We start from the raw sequence: 19,818 nt of genomic DNA, 5'->3' as shown, positions 1-19,818 counted from the left end.
CACTTTATTTTTTGCAAAATGTTAAACTTTTAACATGAACAGTTCTTGTGCAGAAGTGTGTCCTCTATAGAGGATGTGTATTTATTTTCACTTAGAAAATCAAAAAACTAAACCTTTTGCAGGCGACTGTGTCTATAAATATATACATTGTCAATGTTTTAGCATTTTTTGAATTGTTGTTTTCCTATAATCAATTGACCACCACAGCTGATGAATGGACCAAGAGAAATGTCTGAGGTCAAATCTTTCACATTGCCCTTCATCAAAAGTATAAAACACTTGTGCTCTCTCCTGTAAAGTTATTATTTTGGAGATTCTTTTTGTTTAAGCGAAAATATACAAACGAGTTTTGAAAAAATGTAAAGAAAACAAAGAGATAAAATATTTAAGATTAGGCACTATTTCTAGGTCACTACTCAAAATTTAGCAAATTTGTGACGCTGACCATGAACACAAAGGTCAGATTTTGTTTTATTCTCATCTCTTCTACTGAAGCTCGTGTTCAGACAACTTTCAGGTGGAAATGAATTTGTCAGCTGGAGTGCACCGAGACATTGAACACAAAGGCCCATACAGGCCAACCACATACTAAGAAAGTCTGAAATTCATGTATGATTCAACTTTTCACTCAAATGTAGTTTATTTTCCATTTCATTATTAGCTGCAGCTTAGGTGGCATTTTCTGTATTTCCCAGGCTTTCTGTAGTGTAGTGAAGGCCTGGCTGACACACCCTCATGACCACCTCTACCGGTTTTTCCTGAAGATGTGCCCAAGGCTTATGGGGGAGCAGCTAAGGAAGGCTGAATTAAAGTGAAGGTTAGAGTGCTGCGCAGGCACAGGTGAGCTCTGACAACTGAGGGCTGCACGATCAAGAAGGTACACCTTTACTACACAGACAGGCCACGGAGACGGTTATTTTAGTTATTTTCCCGAAACTGTGGAAGATTTCAGCTTGAACTTTGTTTGATGTCTGACTGCTCGCCATGCCCTTCGCTCAGGTAAGCGCTGCGACTAGGTAGGTGCTGTCATAACATGCAGAATGAATTCCATTTTATCGCACTACATTTTCGACACTGCAACATGCTTGAAATCACAAGACTTTGTTGTAAAATTGCTTGTGTAGACAGACCATGGAACAAGAAATCGTCAATGCTTTTGAACACACAGTTTAGAAATATGCAGTAAATAACAGGCCTTATTACGACAAAATCGACATGTGCTGTCAAAAGCTTGGACATGGTCTACTGCTATTACTTCGGTAGTCTAAGTGACCTTATAAAATGCTGATGCTTACCTCTATTCTTCTGTTTTACCTTGTTATTAGCCAAATATAACCTTAAAACTTTATCGGACCCATGACATAGCCCTACAGAACTTCCTTAGATAAATGAGATTTGAAGCACTGTGCTGAATAGAAGCCTAGGCAACCAACTCATGTCCCTTGTGCTTTCAGGTGGTGTGACCAGCTCTGTTCCCATCCTAAAACCCACAGACGCTGCTACGCACTCTGCTGGGAACCGTGGCTGAAATGGACACTTGAATTTCAGTCATTGTTTCTGGTAGTGGGCGCAGCAGATGATCAGCTCTACCACTTTCTCATGGAATGACATCACACCCTCAGAGGAGAGGAGGAACGTGTAGGTGTAGGCCAGTCATCTGGCAGCTACTGAGGTGTTCTTGTCACAGTCTCTAGGTGGCAGCAGAAAGAAATGCAAAGCATGTTATTCAAGCTAGTGTTTCACAACTTTCACACTGATTCATCTCCAGAAACATTTGTATTTCAAATGAGAGTATTACATCAAACAGCAACAATCAGTAAACTGGCAATGCAGACCTTCTACTTTTGGACTGCCTTCAGTTAACCAGCTAACTTAGAAATCCTGCTTTGTGAAATACCCCCCAGGACTGGAGTTAGGAAGATCTGCTAAAGCTGTGAAGTTTTTAACAAGGTTATTCTGTAGGTGGAGTTGGCACAGGCAAGGAGCCATGAATATCTAAGGCATGCAGGTGAACCAGCCTTAGACCAAGGTGCTCCTCCACTCCCTAACTTCCTCATTCATTAAAAGGGTTGTTTTTGCTCCGAGCAATCACAACATGGCTCATAGCGCATCCACGTTTCTTATGCTGCCATTATCCCAAGATGACTTTCTGTTAAGAGGCCTCTGACAAGCTCCAACAGCTCTCACTGAAATCACACCACTGCTTTCAATACGTTTTCAGTCATGCAACATGTTTGGTTACAGATAAAAGTGGAAAATGATCGATATGCCAGTCTTGATCTTAAATAACTGTCAAAATGTGTCAATAATGATGAATGAGGCTGTTGAAGATTCAGTAGCTGAGAAAGTGGATCAGCACTGAACGAAGTGAAAATGCAACATTCAGAATGTCTCATGTTTCCAAACCGGTGATCAAATTTCAAGGCAGATGACCGTAAATATACAGGTATATGCAAAAGTTTTTTGTTCGTTATGCTTCGTGTTGATTTTGTAAGTGAAATTTAGTACATTCTGCACATTTTAATGCAGTTACTGTTTGTTTGCTGAATCAAATGTACCGGGTGTGAATGTAAAAACGCTGCCTGTGGAAAAGTTGTGGCACATTTTATATTTTTTAATTAAACTCTGCAAAAGAAACTGTGCGCCAACATCTGCAGAAATGTATAGAAAAGTGCTCTGTGCAGAGAATGGGTTCAGTTATTTTCACTTAGACCAGGGGTGGTCGAACTTTTGCTGTATTATTTAATCATTTGATAACTTCATGCTGTCCTCAAGAACCTAAATTGTTAAATAAAACTACTCTAATTAAACTGCATTGTTTGTGTGGAAACAATCAAAGTAAACATGATTTAAAGGACAGAAAACATGCAAAACTGAATATTTTTAGACACATGGTCAGTTTTTTTTCTGAGTATCAACAGTGACTTTTGTTTCTAGCAGTATCTGAGCTCAGGACTAGCTTTCTCTCTAACCTATTGGTAACTAGCAAATATACTTTCTTTAGACAGACAAAGCACTTCTTGTAAGTCGCTCTGGATAACAGCGTCTGCTAAATGCTGTAAATGTAAACAAATAGTGTTATGGCAGGTGATAATCTCACAGTACATATAACCTACATTTACATCCTCTCTCCACTCACTCTGTAAACATGCATTATTTATACCTGCACATCTATTTTTTCGCCAGTTTACTGTCTTTCACTTAATATGCAAATGATGCTGTATTAGATTTTTGTAATGTTTTGTGATTTTTATTGTTTTCCACAATCTAAACTTTGTATTTCATGACCTCACCGTAAATTTAAAGACTGGTGGTGCATTTCCATCTGGGGCGCCAAGCATAAATGTGCACTCTACACTGCTGTGTCTGATCCACTCGTACCAGCACCACACAAACCAACACACCACCACCACCACAGTGTTACTGCAGTGCTGAGAATGATCCACCACCTGCTCTGTGAGGGTCCATGGGGGTCCTGACCACTGAAGAACAGGATAAAAGGGAGCTAACAAAGTAAGAGAGAAACAGATGGACTACAGTCTGTAACTGCAGAACTACAAAGTGCACTTATACAGTAAGTGGAGCTGATAAAACGGACATTGAGCCTAGAAACAAGGAGGTGGTCAGAATGTTACACCTGATCAGTGTAGGTGCTAAAGATGGAAACCTTTTTTATAAGACAAATTTTTCAACTAGAGGGCTTTTCCAACAGTTCAAGCTGTATACAGGCTACTGCAAACACAAGCACACATCCTGGGTCTAAAAAAAATGACATAAGAAATAAAAGAAAGAAAAAGGTTATTTAAAAGTAATTTATTTGATATTTACATAAATGATACTCAATTGGCCAGTGGAAGCTATGAAAGAATGTACAAGATACAAACACTCATGGTAGGTCACAAGACATATACAGCAGCTGACTGTAGAACAAACGGGTATATGGGTGCGACGTCCTCACTTCGAGCATGAATTTTGCCGTCTCACACGCATACATATGCACACGGGGCCGATTGTAGTCGTGTAGAAAATGTGTTTGTAAACCGGATCCCTTGGCCACAGATGATATGAGATGCTGACAGTACTTAGAAAGTTTTTTTTTTTTGATACAGCAACACTTTTTGTCCCTGAAAGTAGAACATTTGGCACAGGGTCCAAACAGCCAATTATGTCCAGAATTTAAACACATATCTGTATCAAATTCCAGAGTGCAGTACATTACTGCACCAGCATCCTGACAGAGAAAGAAAAGAGCAGATGAGAATCATCTCAGCTAGTCACCTTGACCATCTTAACATGTGGAATCATCATTGAAATATACATAACTGCCGATTCGATAGAGTTCATCCAGAAAAATCTGTTGAATAATACTCAAGTACATTAAGCACAGCAACTTGGCAATACCTCCTTTCCACTTCTCTATTTTTCTCTTCTTCAAATCATGCCATTCAGACGTCAGTTCACCAAGACAGACGAGTGTCTCTGTATGAATGTATAATGGAGGCATACAGTACTGGCCATTGAACATTGGTCTAGTATAGGCACTAATGATACCAAAGTAGAGTTAACTGATGCTCGTCTTTCAGTACAGGAAGCTACATATAGTCCACACAATCATGTCCCATTTTTCCGATGCAGAGTGTGGGTGGATCCCTATTTATAGATGCAGAGGCGCATAATCCCTTTAAACCGTGAATGACAGACAATTCTGGAATGTAGCAAAGTGATCATGAAGATGCCTTGGGAAAAAAGAAAGCTTGAGGAGCGATAAACATTTGCTCCTTTTCTGTCCATTTGTTGCATTCGTCTTTACAGGCATATTCAGCGTGCCCAGGTCAAGGCAAGGTTGCATCCAAAACAGCAAGCAGAGAGACATTTTAATGACCATGAAAACGAGTTCTGTTTGTCTTTTTGCAGTATCAGACTCATTGTACCAGGTTGTGCACAGCAATGTAATGTCCCAAAATAAATTACCATTCGAATATGTGTGATTTTATACTTCATTGATTTTTTTTTTATTACAATTATACTAAAATAAATTAGAAATAAATAAATAAAAATAAAGAAAAGCTGTGATGTGTGATCATTGGCTGTATGCAGAGAAATTAGGTGAAATTTAACACCGGGCACTCTTCCTTCATTCAGCATGCACTCAGAGGTAATTATACACTATAGCTCAAAAATTTGGAATCAATTCATTTTCTGTTTTTTCCCCCCTCCTATAGTAGTATTTTTGTGATATAAAGCAAACACTAAAAGGCATAATGTATGTGTTCTACTCCATTTTTCAAGTATTTCGGTACGAACTAGTAATCATTTAATAAATATGATCTACTTATTATACTTTTTTTTTTTTTTTTAAATAAGAGGAATCATGGATTTAACTGTATTATAACATGGTCTGCAATGCAGTACAACTTTCTCAGTCATGTCAGAACCATTTACTGTGTACTCATCACTTTGGGTCTATAAATGAATCAGACTCTATAAAACTGCATAGTATTCCCAACATCAGAATAAAGTGTCTCTGCAGAAAAAAAAATGGGATTACATAACTGAAAACACTGATTCCAAAGTCTTAAGCAGAACTATGAGTGCACTGCTGCAATAAAAGCTGTTTTCGAACCTCAGGCTTATGTTCTTTACTCTTGTGCATTGGAGAGCGTGACTAAACATTTCTCCTGAGTTTAAGCTTGAGAATGATGTAGAATGATGGCTAATTTTAAGCATCAAGAGCTCACAAGTACAGTAACAACAACTTAGTGACCCAAATGTCAAACTTTTAAGTCCTTTCTTCATTAATCAGAGGGAAGACAATATACTGGGCTTCCCATTAGTTTAAAGGTGGGGTAACTTCATGGTTATTGGAGAACAGTAAAAAGGAGACCTCAGGTCAAGTCAACAAACATACAGAAAGACAATTCCTGTTTTCCCCCTTAAGTTTACAGAAATGTATTTCCCTAAAAAGGGACGAGGTCTTAAAGGGGATGAGAGAAAGTGAAAAAGCTTTGGATAAGACTTCATTTTGAGTGGTCCTTTGTAGATGATTAATAAACTCTTAACAGAGCATCAGTAACATCAACAACAGTAGCAGTAGTGAAGCATCTGAATACATCGAAGTAAATATCTTGTAGATGTTCTGTTGATACATTGCTTACATTATGTAGTTGTGTTGTTAACATGTTACTTCCATTACGCAAAACCTGAACTTACCCAACCTCAACCCAAACCCATAACCCTTGCCCTAATCCTTACCCTAACATTAACCTCAACCCAAAACCCAACCATAACCCTCATATGTTTTTGACATGTTAGAGAGTCTGTTGAGTGTTTGCTTCATCTAAAAAGGACCACTTAAACAAAGTATCACCAAGTTTTGTTCTTTTAGGAGAGTGAGTAGGAGAAACAGTGGAAGTCTACAAAACTGATGAACCTCAGTAGTAGCAATGCAGAGAAAGGAGAGATTTGCCCCCGACAGAACGAGACGCATGCGTAAACAGAAAAAGTCCTGTCTCACAACAGTACAATAGATCTTGGGTCCATGATAAAAGACACGTCATGTGATAAGTCCCAATATGTCATGTGGAAATATTTTTTGCACATTTTCTGTTTCTCAAAGCATGAAGAAAAAAAAAAGAACAACAACAAAAAAAAAAAAAAACAATGAAAATACATGGAGAGATATTAAAAAAAAAGGGAAAGTATATAAGTAGCTAGCCAAAATCAGAGGTCAGTCTTTGAAAACAAAGTGATTTCTCTTTATATCGGAATGTCACCCACCCCTTTGTCAGAAGGTTACGACTGTCTTCAAAAAGTGAAGAGAAAAACAGCACAAACCATTAAAGCACAGCGACTGAGGCCTGGGTCACTGTCTGTAGTAGGCACCTATTGGACAAAGACAGAAAGCGTTAAAATGCATTCTCCTTCTAAAATGGAATAGGTCAGGAACGCTGCTTCACCAACCTTTGTAAGCAGCGTCAGGTCTGGGAGGTGGCCGAGCTGAGTAATTCTCTGAATAGGCGTAACTACTGTCCACATTCTCATAGTTATGGATGCGAGGAGGAGGAGGTCTGCAGAAAGATAGACAGTAAGTATGGGTTTGCAGCACGATCCATGTTACTAATCATGCTAATAATGATGATAATAATTAATAATAATTCTTATGAACGCTTCTGGTACCTGATTGGTTTAGGATTATTCCGAGCTCTTTGGTAGTCGTGCTCTTCTCGTGTTCGTGGCCGAACTACGTCCTCCTGCACGGGCTAAAGCACACAATACACAACTGTTTACATGAAGCTACAGCATGAGCAGAAGTAAGATTGATTTATTTAATTTCCAGTCAAAATGGTCATTGAATACATGTTATTTTCCAGCATCAGAAAAAGTGCAGAAATGTAGACTGAACAGAGAGTTAAACAGAAGCCTCAACAAAAACATTTTTTTTCAGGAATCCTAGTTCAGTGATGTTGAGGTCCGGGGTCTGGTGTGGTCAGGCTGTTGTTCTAAGACAAGCAGTTTCTCCGTTTTGCAAATGTTTATTCTTTTCTTGCACCAGTTCTTTTCTCAGTAAAGTCTTCCTTACAGCTACACATCCTTTCAGACCTATAGCATTGAGTTGTCTTCTCACAGTGGATTTTTTTTTTCAGATCTAAAGCAAAAGTACAGCTTGACTTTCTCCTCTCTCTCAGAAATGAAAGTACTGATTATTACTGAGTACTGATTATCTAAAGGGGACAGCATTGGTTGTCTACCAGGTCTTGCATGGTTGTGAAGAGTTCTATTTTCTTTATAGCTTTTATGAAACTCCAGCTTTGATTTTTTACTTACTTATTTTACTTATTTCTTTGACTTCCCCATCTAATCTTAGAAATATTAAGATTAAAACTAAAAAAATTCTGACTGGAAAGTAAATAACTATCTCTGAAATTTACACTTGCTACAGGCTCACAAACATCAGTCAGTGTCAAGTGAATTACCTTGTAGTCTCCCTCAGGTCGTCTCTCCCTCTGCTGCCTCTCCATAGCTTGTTTCTCTTTCTCTCTAGACCTCTTATACTCCTTTTTCTCTTCCTCCATCAGCCGTCGTGCTATTTCCTTTAATAGATAGCAGTTTCTTTTTTTATTTTTGCACAAGTAATGGCATTCAAAATGTCCCAAAACAACCTGTGATGCATGTAAACCTACGAGAGCAAGTCTTAAAGTAGTAATTACACTAAACAATACATTTGTGGATAAATAGTTCTACCAGTTACTATAAATGATAAAACCTAGCATCATCATAATTGCCTTAATAATAACACCACCATCCTTCATTCATATGCAGCTGCATTTGCATCTGAATGAACCAGCCCTTTAAAGGAAAAACAAAACATGAATTTATTTCATTTAAAGTTAGAGAACCACTAACCTCATCTTGTGCAACTTGAGCAGCTCGTTTGTCAAGTCGACGTGCCTACACAAAAAACAAATACATAAGAGAATGAATGGACACTGTATTTCCATTTGTTCCGCACAAACATTTTTCCTTTATCAGGATTTATCCTGCATACTTTCAGTTCCTCTTCTTGCAGCTTGCGTGCCACCTCCATGTCCTTGAGCTCCTGCTCACGAAGGTCCATCTGTGCCAAACCTTGCGTTGCTTCCTTCACGCCATATTCTCCTCGCACAATTCGTCCTACAGGGGGCATCAGAGAGGAAAGTACACATACAACTGTTAGAGTTCACTGAGATTAGAGGAGAACCGAGGGCCAGAGTTTGGTTACTTCCCTGCTCTGGCACACCAGCAAAACCTGGTAAATAAGTGACAAGCTGAATCAGGTGCGCTTGAGCAGGAAAATAACCAAACTGCAGGAAACTGTCCCTTCAGGACCACAGCTCTCTGACCCCAGACAGTTTGTGATGCCCGACATGCACGCAAGCACTGGGACTACAAACCTAAAGAAGTAAATTTGGTTTGAATGACTACAAATCCAAACCAGGGTCTCTTATGATTTGCCAATTCCTTGGATTTTAGGAAACAAGGAAAGCCCTACAGATTCTGGACCACATAGCTTCCCATGATCACAATTACCAAACTGGCTTAGGCATGCATATTTCATTTAATGGATTTTCACAAAAAAAGAGAAACCATATATGTGGTATATGTTGAACAGAGTAATCATCCATAAGGGTAAAAAAGAAAACAAGAGGTTGGAAAAATGGTTTGGCAGCAGTCCCTCCACCATCAGCAGGGTATTATTGCAAGCAAGACTTATCCGTATCGTCTGACAAACTGGAGTGCTTAGATGCTTAACATGGCCAGAAACCACATACTTTGAGAGGAAAGGTCTGATTTGTTTCCAAATGTCTTACTCCGCTGGTCCCTAAATTTTTGTGCTACTGATTTTTTTTGCCTCAACACCTGTGCTATCATCTTTAGCCTCCCAACATACATTAATTCAATTCATTTTTTGTTTCCTTAAATGCGGTTAACTGTAAATGTGTCCATTAACTCTTGCAGAGGCATGAATATTAAAATTACTTGGAATGCACATCCCTAGCAATGGCACACAATTTTCAAGAACAGGGACAGTTGAGGCCAGCTTAGAACCAAAACAAACCAATGGGCAACAAATTAATATGGGTCAGCAAACACATCAGGATTTTTCACTTAAAAACAGAAATAATCCTGAATAACTTAACTTACTTTTACAAACCTTTTTCTTACTCTGAAAGGCTCAATCACAGCACACAGAGTGGGTAGTAGTATCTTCCCCAACAGACTGAAAAAAACCTGCTGCATGGAGGTGCACACAGACTGAGCCTGTAACTGTCCTGACAGTTGTGGCCAGCTTAACCTAAAGACATCAGAGGTTCTGTGTATGTGTGAGGCTAAGACGATCACTAGAGCTACAAATCAGCTACTTTTTAAATATTTGATCAAATACTTGAACCATTCTGCCTTCTGTGGTTTCCTCTCACTGTGCCCATCACTTGAACACCATCAAACAAACCACAATTATAGTCAGACTGTTTGAGAATTTTCACAAAAGAAGAGAAACCATGATCCCCATATACACTGGACCATAAATCATGTGGAAAAGGAAAGCAGAAGATTACTTGAGGATAGTTCAAGTTCCAGAAACATTGCTTTGCAGCAAACCCATCACCAGCCTTCACACCAAAGGCCCGGCAGAAAAAAAAAACAAAAGCACACTCAAACATATGGGCCATTCTCCATACCTCTCTCCTTGGAGGGATGCCCTGAGGACCTGGGCTCACCAGAGTGACCTCTGGAATTGGGCTCCTCAAATCCATCATTAGAGTCAGAGCTGACTCTCTGCCTGCTTCCATAGTCTGCATCCTCCATGCTCTCTTCTGACCAGGCCCTACTAGTTGAAGGTAAGCTTGGATCATCCACTTCTCGCCCTCTGCTTGAGTCTCCAGTCCGATGTTTTTCCCTGTCCCTGTCCCTTTCTTTGGCTAAATGTCTGTCTCTTTCCCTGTCTCTACTCTTGGCTCTATAGCCATTTCTGTCCACGTCCTGTTCCATTTCTGTGCCCCAATGTTGGTCTCTGATAGTGTCAAGATTTAAGGACCTATCTTGACTTCTATCTCTATTTCTCCTTCGGTCCCTTTCTTCATCTCTGTCCCTTCTCCTTGCCCTGTCTCTATCTTTATCCCAGGTCTTGTCCCTATCAACTAAGTCATCCCTGTAAGGTCTCTCCTTCAGGGACACCATGGGTTCCTGGTCAAAACAAGGTTCGGCCCACTGGTCCTGGGTCTGGTTTTTCCTGCCTCTTCGATGTTCAGTATATTCTGCTTCAATGTGCCTGTTTCTTTCAGACAAGTATTCCTCAGGGTACTTAGTCCGACCCTCTGAAATGTAGTATTCGGGCTGTCTGCTCTTTCCATTATGTCTACCTCTGGTACCTTCAGAGTTATAATTCTCTGGAGCTTTTGACCGACTAGATTCTGCAGGGTAATATTCAGCGTATCTGTCCGGTCGTGTTTTTTGGTCCAGTGCCAGAGACCGGTGATCTGGTGACCGACCTCGATCATGGTGCCTTTCCCTGCTGGATACTGGTAAATCAGAGCCTGGGTGCTGTACACGTGGGTCTGGAGTGTGTCGGTAAGCTGGTTAGGAGCAGGTGTAGGGAAGACCAAGCAGTGTAAAATGGGGGAAAAAAGTTTGAAAGATATACTGAGCTAGGTTAGTTGACAAAAGGTTAGTTCAATGCACACTGCAGAAAGTACAAGTTCAAACATGGCTAGGTCTTAACAGGACCTCCATGTCTTTGAATACACAACTCATATGGAGGCACTGAGAGAGACATTCTAATATTTAACCACGGTTTAATGGGTTGTTCATAACGACCGTTATGGGCATTCACACAGGTGATGCAAAAGATGTCTCACTTGGTAAGTGTCGGGGTAAGCGGTGGACAATTGTTGCTAAGGTAAGTAGATACGGCTAATTAGCAAGTGAGTAAGCCATATCTCACTTTATACTTTTACACACAATTATTTTTACAAAATATGCTGTGAATATATTTTATAAAGCCTTTTTTAGCAGAACACAGTCATGTTATTGCATTGCCTTACACTACACCCAAAAAGTAGCACAAAATATTAAAACTGTACTGAAACTGAACTGTTTTTTATCCTATGGACCATAAACACAATGTAATGTGAAGCCTGTTTCCTTGGATACCATGCATAGAACTACTAAATAGTCACCGCATCATTTTATATCCAAAGTGATGGATGTAAAAAAACTTTCAAAGATAGATAAAAAGAAATGGTAATGTACAATGTTAGCACATTCACTGGGTTAGTCAGTATTACAAGCAACTTTAGACCAGCTTTTGGAGATCAATGAGCACCGAAATGTGTTATGTTAGAGTGGTTGTGAACTAGTATATGATTCATTCACATTCCTGGGGGGGTGGGGTTTATATGAAATGTAATATAATCTATTGCTACGCTAAATACTAACCAACTGATAAAGCACCCTCGATCACCAGTGCTGTATGACTTATCTAAAGGAAGGCAAGATGCTCCCCCACTCTTCCTTGTTCTAGCTGTGAGAGCTTAAAATTTGGGTATTTAAACCTCTAATGCTGGATCCCCCTCCTCACTTAGACAGGCTGGAGAACTACACAACAAGACAAACTCTGCCAGCAAGACAAACAACAGTGTGCAAATGGGGCTTAACCATGCTGTACTGGTATTCACATTAAGATTGAGAGGAGGGAGACAAAAAGAAAGAAAAACAGCTCTCGTCTGCTAAAGATATTCCACCAAATAAGGCTGAGATGGTTAATATTTCCTGCTGTGTGTGTGTGTGTGTGTGTGTGTGTGTGTGTGTGTGTGTGTGTGTGTGTGTGTGTCAGGTGCTTATCTATGCCTCTTAATAGAACAGGGTACTGAGAAAAAGGAAGAGTGTGTGGTAAACAAGAACAGGAGCATTCGTTTCGACTGCACCTGCACTTGCACTTTCCATCTGTTCCCAATACAATTCGGTATGTAAAAATCTCAAAGAAAACACATTTTAAAACTGCATTTTAAGACAAGAGATTAAGTGGCAGATCTGAAAGGAGTGCTTGTGTACTGAGGCTCATGGTTCATACGGGTGGAATACCAGCCCTCAGCGAATCAGCGTTTCAAATCCACAGGCTAGCCTGGGAGAAAAGGTTGTTGCATAACATTCAAGAGCAAACACAGGCGAACAAGGGCAGCCTAGATGAGAGGGTGGGGTCAAAAGAAATAATGAAACAGAATCTCGCTTTTCCAGTTTTGTATCACAACGCTGACGTTGGGCCGTTTCAATCAGCAGCAGTGGTTAAAGTGGCTGGTCAGTCCATGAGAGCCCTTGTAAGATGTTTGGTAAACATGCAGACTTTAAAACTAACATGCGGTCACCTCGGCAGGCGTCCCCAGCACTTTCACAACAAACACCCACCACTCTCTGCAGTGCCCGAGGCTCTTTATAGAAACAGAGCAGTGTGCTTTGCTGTAGTGTAATGTGATGTATAACACACAAAGGCTTCAAATACACAGCTTTCCCCTCAAATGTAGCCAATCAGCCAAGATATGATTGAGGTCTGAATCTTGCTTCTTTCGTTTTGCACTAAAGCTACAAAACTAATCTAACAGACAAGTAATGAAAGCGCATAGCCACAATTTAACACTGAGCAAACTGCATACTTAAATCATCACATGTATGCTTGTGCTGACTTGTTTAAAGAGCTTGACTGAATATCCGTAGGCTGCAACTGTTGGCTGATGTTGACGATCCACAGCTCTATAAAGCGCCTATAATTACTGACCGTTTTTTAATCACACCATCAATACGATGTGCTCCTGACAATAAGAAGGAATTTTGAATGGTTGTGCAAAGAGGAGCCCAATGTGAGTCACTTCATGATTAACTAGATGACAGCAGTACAGGCTGAACAGGTGAATCTGAGCATAAATTTTGAGTCATTTTGATCTAAATAAAAAACAGAAAAAACATGTACAAGTGTACGCAAACCTAATCTTTAGCATGAGAATGACATGCTAGAACACTAAAAAAGAGAACTAATGAAAAATAATAAACAATAACTCAAATGATTCCTAACAGAAACCAAAACCACAAAGGACTTATGCTAGCTCATGTCCCAGTGCTGCAATATTTATGAAACTATGAAACTAAATATCTATAAACTTCTGCTACTTCTTTGAGTTTAATAAGAGTGACTGTTGAAGTCTGGCAATGATTTCAGTCAGTAAAGCTCTGTATAACTAAAACCACTGGACTGCGCTATTATTAGCCCATTAAAATCAGTATCGACTACAAATTTTTCATATCAATCAGATTCTGGTAGTTGAACAGGTGTGGAAGCAACAGATTTCCAAGCATGTCTTGACAGATTGACTGCATTTAGGGTAAGGAGAAGATTGTATAACGTCGTGTTCAGAAATCAAGTCCCTCAATGCTCTGTGTAGGACAGCACCTACACAAATGCACACAAACTTCTTCAAAACATGGATGTCAAGCCTGGCACTTTACCCTATAGGCTGCTCATTCTCTGGCATTCATTCACTCCAGAGCTAGAGGGCACTCTACACACCTCCTCTGTCTTCATAGTACGGCTCCTCAAAGTTCGCCTCCAGCTGCTTCTGCCTCTTCCGCTCCTCCTTCATTTCTCTCTCTTGTAGTTTACGGGCAATAGCCTAACAACACAGACAGACAGACAGACAGACAGACAGACAGACAGACAGACAGACAGACAGACAGACAGACAGACAGACAGACAGACAGACAGACAGACGTATTGAGTCACTTTAGAGCATAACATCAGGTCTTTGTCATATATACTGCTAGTCATACATCAATAGTTTTAGTTTTCCCTGCCAAAAAAGAAAAGAAACAGTAGGAGAAATGTGACACTATACGAATGAAGTTGGTGTGCACTAAGTGACATTTCTGTAGGTAACAGACACTGTGTGGGGCAGTCTGCGACTGAAGGAGTTGGTGCTCTCTAACCTCATCCTTCTCCTCCTGTTGCCGTTGCTGCTCAGCCTGCCAGACCAGTTGCTCCTGAATTTCTTGAGCGATTTCACTATCAATGCGTTCACTAAAGACAAAACGAGGAAAATCAATTGAAAACAAACATCAGAGAGACAACATGGTTTACAATGCTATTACACAACACTTCACCTTCCTCCAGTCACTCTCTGGTGTGACTATGTAATTCACATCCACAGGTCTATTAACAACAGATTTAACATTAAAATCACAGTCCTAGTTAATATTTATGCTGTAATCATAAGCCTAATACTGAGTCCTTCCAACAATCTGTTAAATGTTTTATCCTGTATTGAATAAAGAAGAAAAATCTACAATCTTAAAATCTCCCTTAGGCTTTCATCCATTAAAACAATTCTGAAGCTAAGAAAACACTTTAAATACTCCCCAACTGCAGGCACACTTCCTGTGCCTACTTTCTGAAGATGTCGACATTTGCCTCAACTGTTTTTCTAAAATGATCTAAGGGATTATTTATAGTGCTTTAAAAAAGTATTAATATGGGACCAGATTCAAATGAGGCCCACTCTCTTCTGCTCCGGATGTGAGAGGGGGTACAGCTTCAAAGCATCAACATCAGAAGCAGCCAATAAAGCATCAGACAGCTGGGATTTATTCACATATTACAGCAGTGAACTACTGAAATGGACCAAAACAAAACTGCAGTTTGTGGTCAGTTTAAACTGTGCAAAAAAGCCTGTTTATGTTTTTATTTTCTTCTAAACACAATGTAAACAATTAGAGTGTAAAAAGAGCAGATAGTATCACACGACCAGCAACAGAATGCAGGACTGATTAAAATCTGAGCTGTTTTGTCCTGACAGATGGATGAACAAAAACTGCAACGTCAGTATGATGTGGTCTTTCAGAGAAGCCTGTTCTGCCTAAGACCTGAAAACAAACATCTCTGCCGCTCACTAATCCGCTGAATTGTAGAGAGTAGTAAAGTTAGTCATATGCAAAACTTGACACTCTAGGTTAATTAGATGTTTTTTTTTTTTTTTTCCCATAATTGAAAATAAGTTAACACATTTACTGCAGCGAACATACAAACAGCAATTATCTGAAACAACATATTACGGGGGCAAAAAAAAAAAAAAAAACCCATAATACATGGCCTGTGCAAAAGTTAAGGCACATTCTGTGTCAGTTTCTTGCAATATATTACATTCTGATGTACATACGTAACATTTATTTTTTCACTACCATGCAGGTGCAGAGACGCCACAGTATATACATGGTCTTCTGGCAGTTTGCAGTATAGCACACCACGTGTTAAGGGGGTATTTTATGGCCTTAATTGTTTTCCTACACCAAACACTTTACACATGGATGCAAAGCAGAACAATGGCCTATAGCAGAGGTCATTAATAAGTGGTCTGCGATCCGAGACCGGAGCCAGACGCTGCCCTGTACAGACCTGGACCTATAACCAATAAACTATGGAGAATTATTTATTTCTATGGGGTGGTCCTGTTCTAATCGGCGTAACTTTTCTAGCCTTTATGGTAAGGCTTTAGTGGCCCGGGAGACTCACAGACCAATCACATGTGCTGTACATATCACACGTGATGCTACCCAGCCAATCAGATCTGTGCATTACGACAAGCACTGAGACTCAATTGAGTGATGCACACACAGGGGAGGGACAAGGTGAGAAACAGCAGCCTGAGGAGAAAGTGAGTCAGAGGGAAGTTATTTCACACGGTCCCTTTAAAAAGAGAAAACTGACAATAAATGTTGTTGAAATATTACTGAATTATTCTTCATTTGATTTGACATTCAGTTCTTGACTGTATAAGATGTTGATATACCTACTAGGCTACTTCAGTAAACAGTATATGCCACTGAATCATGATGAAACTTAGACATTATGATGTTCCGGACCTTTGCTTGAGGAAATTCTCTAACTGGACTGTATTCAATTTTAATTAAAGCCCCTGGTCTGTAGATGAATCAAATATAGAAATAGACGTTAGCTGCAGCCCTACCTGATATGTGCTGTTAGAAATTCAGCAAATAAACAGTAATTGCGTAAATTTGCAGATGCAGGTTCTCTGTAGAGGATGTGTTCACTTTTTTTTGTGAAAATAAAACCAAACATCGTCATTTGACCAGGGATGCCCAAACAAAGCACCTATCAACTGGGGCTGCAAGTAACAATTATTTCTAGTCCATTACTCTGTTTCTTAACCAGTTTCCTGTTGCAGATTGATCTAGGGGAAAAATACATGGTACAACAAAACAAAAAAAGCCATATTGATAACAACAGTAGGTCTTTTGTACTACAAACTATCAGATTGACCATGCATATGTTGTGCAGTTGTGGCGTGTAAGGTAGTGGCCTCTCCTTTCCATACCTGTGAGCCCCTGTGGCTGCCTGCTGTTAAGCTAATTTATGTCTTAGTTTTACAGAAAGAAGATGCGTTTCTTGCTTGTCAGTATCATTAAGGGTTATACCGGCATGTTGTGTGGCATGTGTTCGGTGTTTTTCCGTCAACAGGAGTCTGGCAGGTTTAGTTTAGCCTCCTGCAGGCCGCCATGGCATTTGGCTAACCACCAAGCATTCAGTTTTGTGCTGTAAGAATGTACTGCCAACAAAAAGCAACATGACCAGGCCTCTGCGTCATTTTTTTCTTCTAAATAAACAAACGAAAAATCTCTGAAAAACAAGAACCTTTTTTTTCCTACTCTCAATCTGTATAAATGCACACCTTAAGTACAGTTCATGGTGCAGTGCCATGCTAGAAGAGCTGATGCCATTGCAGCACTGGCAAAGCTAAAGTGAGTGCGGCAGTTCTTTCTCTGCATTTACACTGTATGTATGGGCTACTCACATGTCTTTGTGCTGCCTCCGGCTCTGGGCCTTGGCTCGCAGCTCCTCCTCCTCCTGCAGACGCTTGGCCACCCGAAGGTCCTGCTGCACCAGCTTGCTCTTGTGGATATTGGAGGCCAGGTGGCTCTCAACTGGTCAGGTGAACAGAAGAACAAAAAAAGAGAAACACTTCAGTCACCTCACTGAGTAGTGAGGTAAAAATACAGCGTATCAATGTTTCATGTCACAGTGTCTAGCATGTGAGCTTGTAGCTAGTGTATTAGTTTGGGGTTAAAGCATTGAATTGGGACACTGTAAAGCACAAATTACACTTCAAAATGTACTTTTTTTATTGCTGAATGCTCTAATAAACTGAGAATAGACCTATAAGCATATTAAAATACATTTTCTCAGGTGAAGACACAAGCACATCATATAAAAAATAATTAAATTATGAATTCTGTGAACTGTACAACTATAGTTTACATATACATTTACAACTAGGGATGAGTATAGCTTTTTAAGTAATGCTATTTGTTATTTCACAGTTATGCTTTCCGATTTGACAATGATCCAAAACATCTTTCAAGATCTTCCATGAACTACTTTAAGAAATTATTTTGAAACGGCCCTCACAGTTCCCTGACTTGAACATCATTGACATTATGTGGGTAGATCTACAGCATGCTTTGCAACAAGACAAGATTATCGCAGAACTAAGAGAGTGGGTGAAAATTCACAAAACAGGAATAGAAATACTCCTGGTTGGCTACAAAAAGTGATATCTGCCAATAGTTGTGTTAGTACTGACTTCATAGACTGTCCAAACTTTTGCACCAACCACAACTGATAGCTTTATAATTATATTATTTATATTAATTATATTTGTGAATTTTCACCCACTCTCTTAGTTCTGCGATAATCTTGTCTTGTTGCAAAGCATGCGGTAGATCTACCCACAGAATTTCATTGATGTTCAAGTCAGGGAACTGTGAGGGCCGTTTCAAAATCATTTCTTAAAAGTAGCTCATGGTAGATTTTGAGAGATGTTTTGGATCACTGTCAAATCAGAAAGCATAACGGTGAAATAACAAATAGCATTACTTAAAAAGCTATACTCATCCCTAGTAGTAACTGTGAATAAACACGAAGATTTAACAAACCTGCAGTGATTAAAATGTAACCACACTTTATAAAGTGTGTTGATAAAGGCGTTCTGTGTGCGTACACAATTACAGGAATAAGACAACCAGCAATCACATCAATCCGCTTGTGAAGTTGTATATGATGATGCTGTAGAGCTACATAATGTATTGCTAGACTAACAGCAAGGATGTTCACTATTGATCTGATAACCTTTACAAATACATCTATAAGTACAAGTGTAGGGCATCTAAAATAAGACAAATTACATCACACGCTCTGTCTCAATATCCATGTTTTCAATCGATACTGAACACATCCTGGATTCTACAAAGGCACCTGAAACTAACTGAGGCTGTTATTGGAGACCGCAGCGCTTGGTGTCAGACTGCATTCCTGCAGAGAAACACTGCAGACGGCTTTCTTTGCTCTCACATATCAGATGAAACTCATAAAAGGCTTGTCAATGGGATGAGTTGATCTAGGTGTGTTTAAGCCAGTGGTGGACAGTAATTAAGTAAACGTAATTCGTTACTGTACTTTTTCTGTGTATCTGTACTTTACTGAAGTATTTCCATTTTGGGCAACTTTTTACTTTCACTCCACTACATTTCAAAGTCAAATATCTTTTACTTTTTACTTCACTACATTATGAGAAATCTGTCGTTCCTTTTGGTTTATATGTGTAGAAAAAAGTAACATGTCAAAACGAAAGAAGCCCAAAGCAAGAGCACCAACAGGGCACAGCGGTCACTTTGTTTTGAGCTTGTTTTGACCCAGTGCAAGCACACGCTTCACGGTTCAGTGCATCAGTGTAAAACTTTGGGAGTGTCCATTCCAACATAAATGATGGACTAACCTGACTTTGTGTAAACAGACCACAATCTAGAAATATGTACACATATGCAGTCGTGACTGATGCGTCTTTTTTCTGAATTTAAACAAACACTACTTCATTTTATAGTAAATAATTTCTGGCTACTTTATGTTTATGAACAGAGACCTACAGATGTAAGATAATATAGTATATTTCAGAGCCACTCGAGTCTACCTGATGGAAATTGTTAGCCTTCAATGTTTTGTGCTTATGATAATTTTAATAGACATCAGCGTCACTAATTAATGACATTCTATTAAAAGACTGGTTTACCAAGAGAGATGCTGGAGGATTAAGTACTTTCACTTTTGATACTTAAGTACATTTGAAGGCAAATATTTTTGTACTTGTACTCAAGTGGAGGTCTAAAGGGAGGAACTTCTACTTTTACTGGAGTAATATTTCACCTTGGGTATCTACTTCAACTCCGGTA

The 19,818-nt window shown here is 39.5% G+C and overlaps 1 protein-coding gene and 1 long non-coding RNA gene across 3 annotated transcripts in view; one reads left to right on the top strand and one right to left on the bottom strand.

Annotated features, from left to right (window-relative positions):
• The first annotated feature begins 869 nt into the window (after positions 1 to 869).
• Positions 870 to 2,815, top strand: LOC108438772. The gene is made up of 2 exons (XR_001858715.2): positions 870 to 999; positions 1,455 to 2,815. It is a non-coding gene; the product is annotated as an uncharacterized LOC108438772 (long non-coding RNA).
• Positions 2,816 to 3,798: 983 nt separating this feature from the next.
• Positions 3,799 to 19,818, bottom strand: part of ccdc50 (coiled-coil domain containing 50) — a 31,383-nt gene continuing 15,363 nt past the window's right edge. The window contains exons 3-12 of one of the 2 annotated variants that reach the window (XM_017716791.2): positions 17,388 to 17,517; positions 14,509 to 14,599; positions 14,093 to 14,195; positions 10,218 to 11,111; positions 8,546 to 8,670; positions 8,404 to 8,448; positions 7,974 to 8,090; positions 7,177 to 7,259; positions 6,961 to 7,067; positions 3,799 to 6,882 (exon numbers count right to left, since the gene is read on the bottom strand). In XM_017716791.2, the coding sequence (XP_017572280.1) occupies positions 6,863 to 6,882; positions 6,961 to 7,067; positions 7,177 to 7,259; positions 7,974 to 8,090; positions 8,404 to 8,448; positions 8,546 to 8,670; positions 10,218 to 11,111; positions 14,093 to 14,195; positions 14,509 to 14,599; positions 17,388 to 17,517 (1,715 nt within the window). In that variant the 3' untranslated portion in view covers positions 3,799 to 6,862. The remainder of the gene's footprint in view (positions 6,883 to 6,960; positions 7,068 to 7,176; positions 7,260 to 7,973; positions 8,091 to 8,403; positions 8,449 to 8,545; positions 8,671 to 10,217; positions 11,112 to 14,092; positions 14,196 to 14,508; positions 14,600 to 17,387; positions 17,518 to 19,818) is intronic. The other variant, XM_037545349.1, reaches the window with a different exon arrangement.

This window comes from Pygocentrus nattereri, chromosome 15, assembly GCF_015220715.1.
Source record: "Pygocentrus nattereri isolate fPygNat1 chromosome 15, fPygNat1.pri, whole genome shotgun sequence".
In the NCBI taxonomy this organism is placed as follows: domain Eukaryota; kingdom Metazoa; phylum Chordata; class Actinopteri; order Characiformes; family Serrasalmidae; genus Pygocentrus; species Pygocentrus nattereri.
This window is presented reverse-complemented; position numbering and strand designations above follow the sequence as displayed.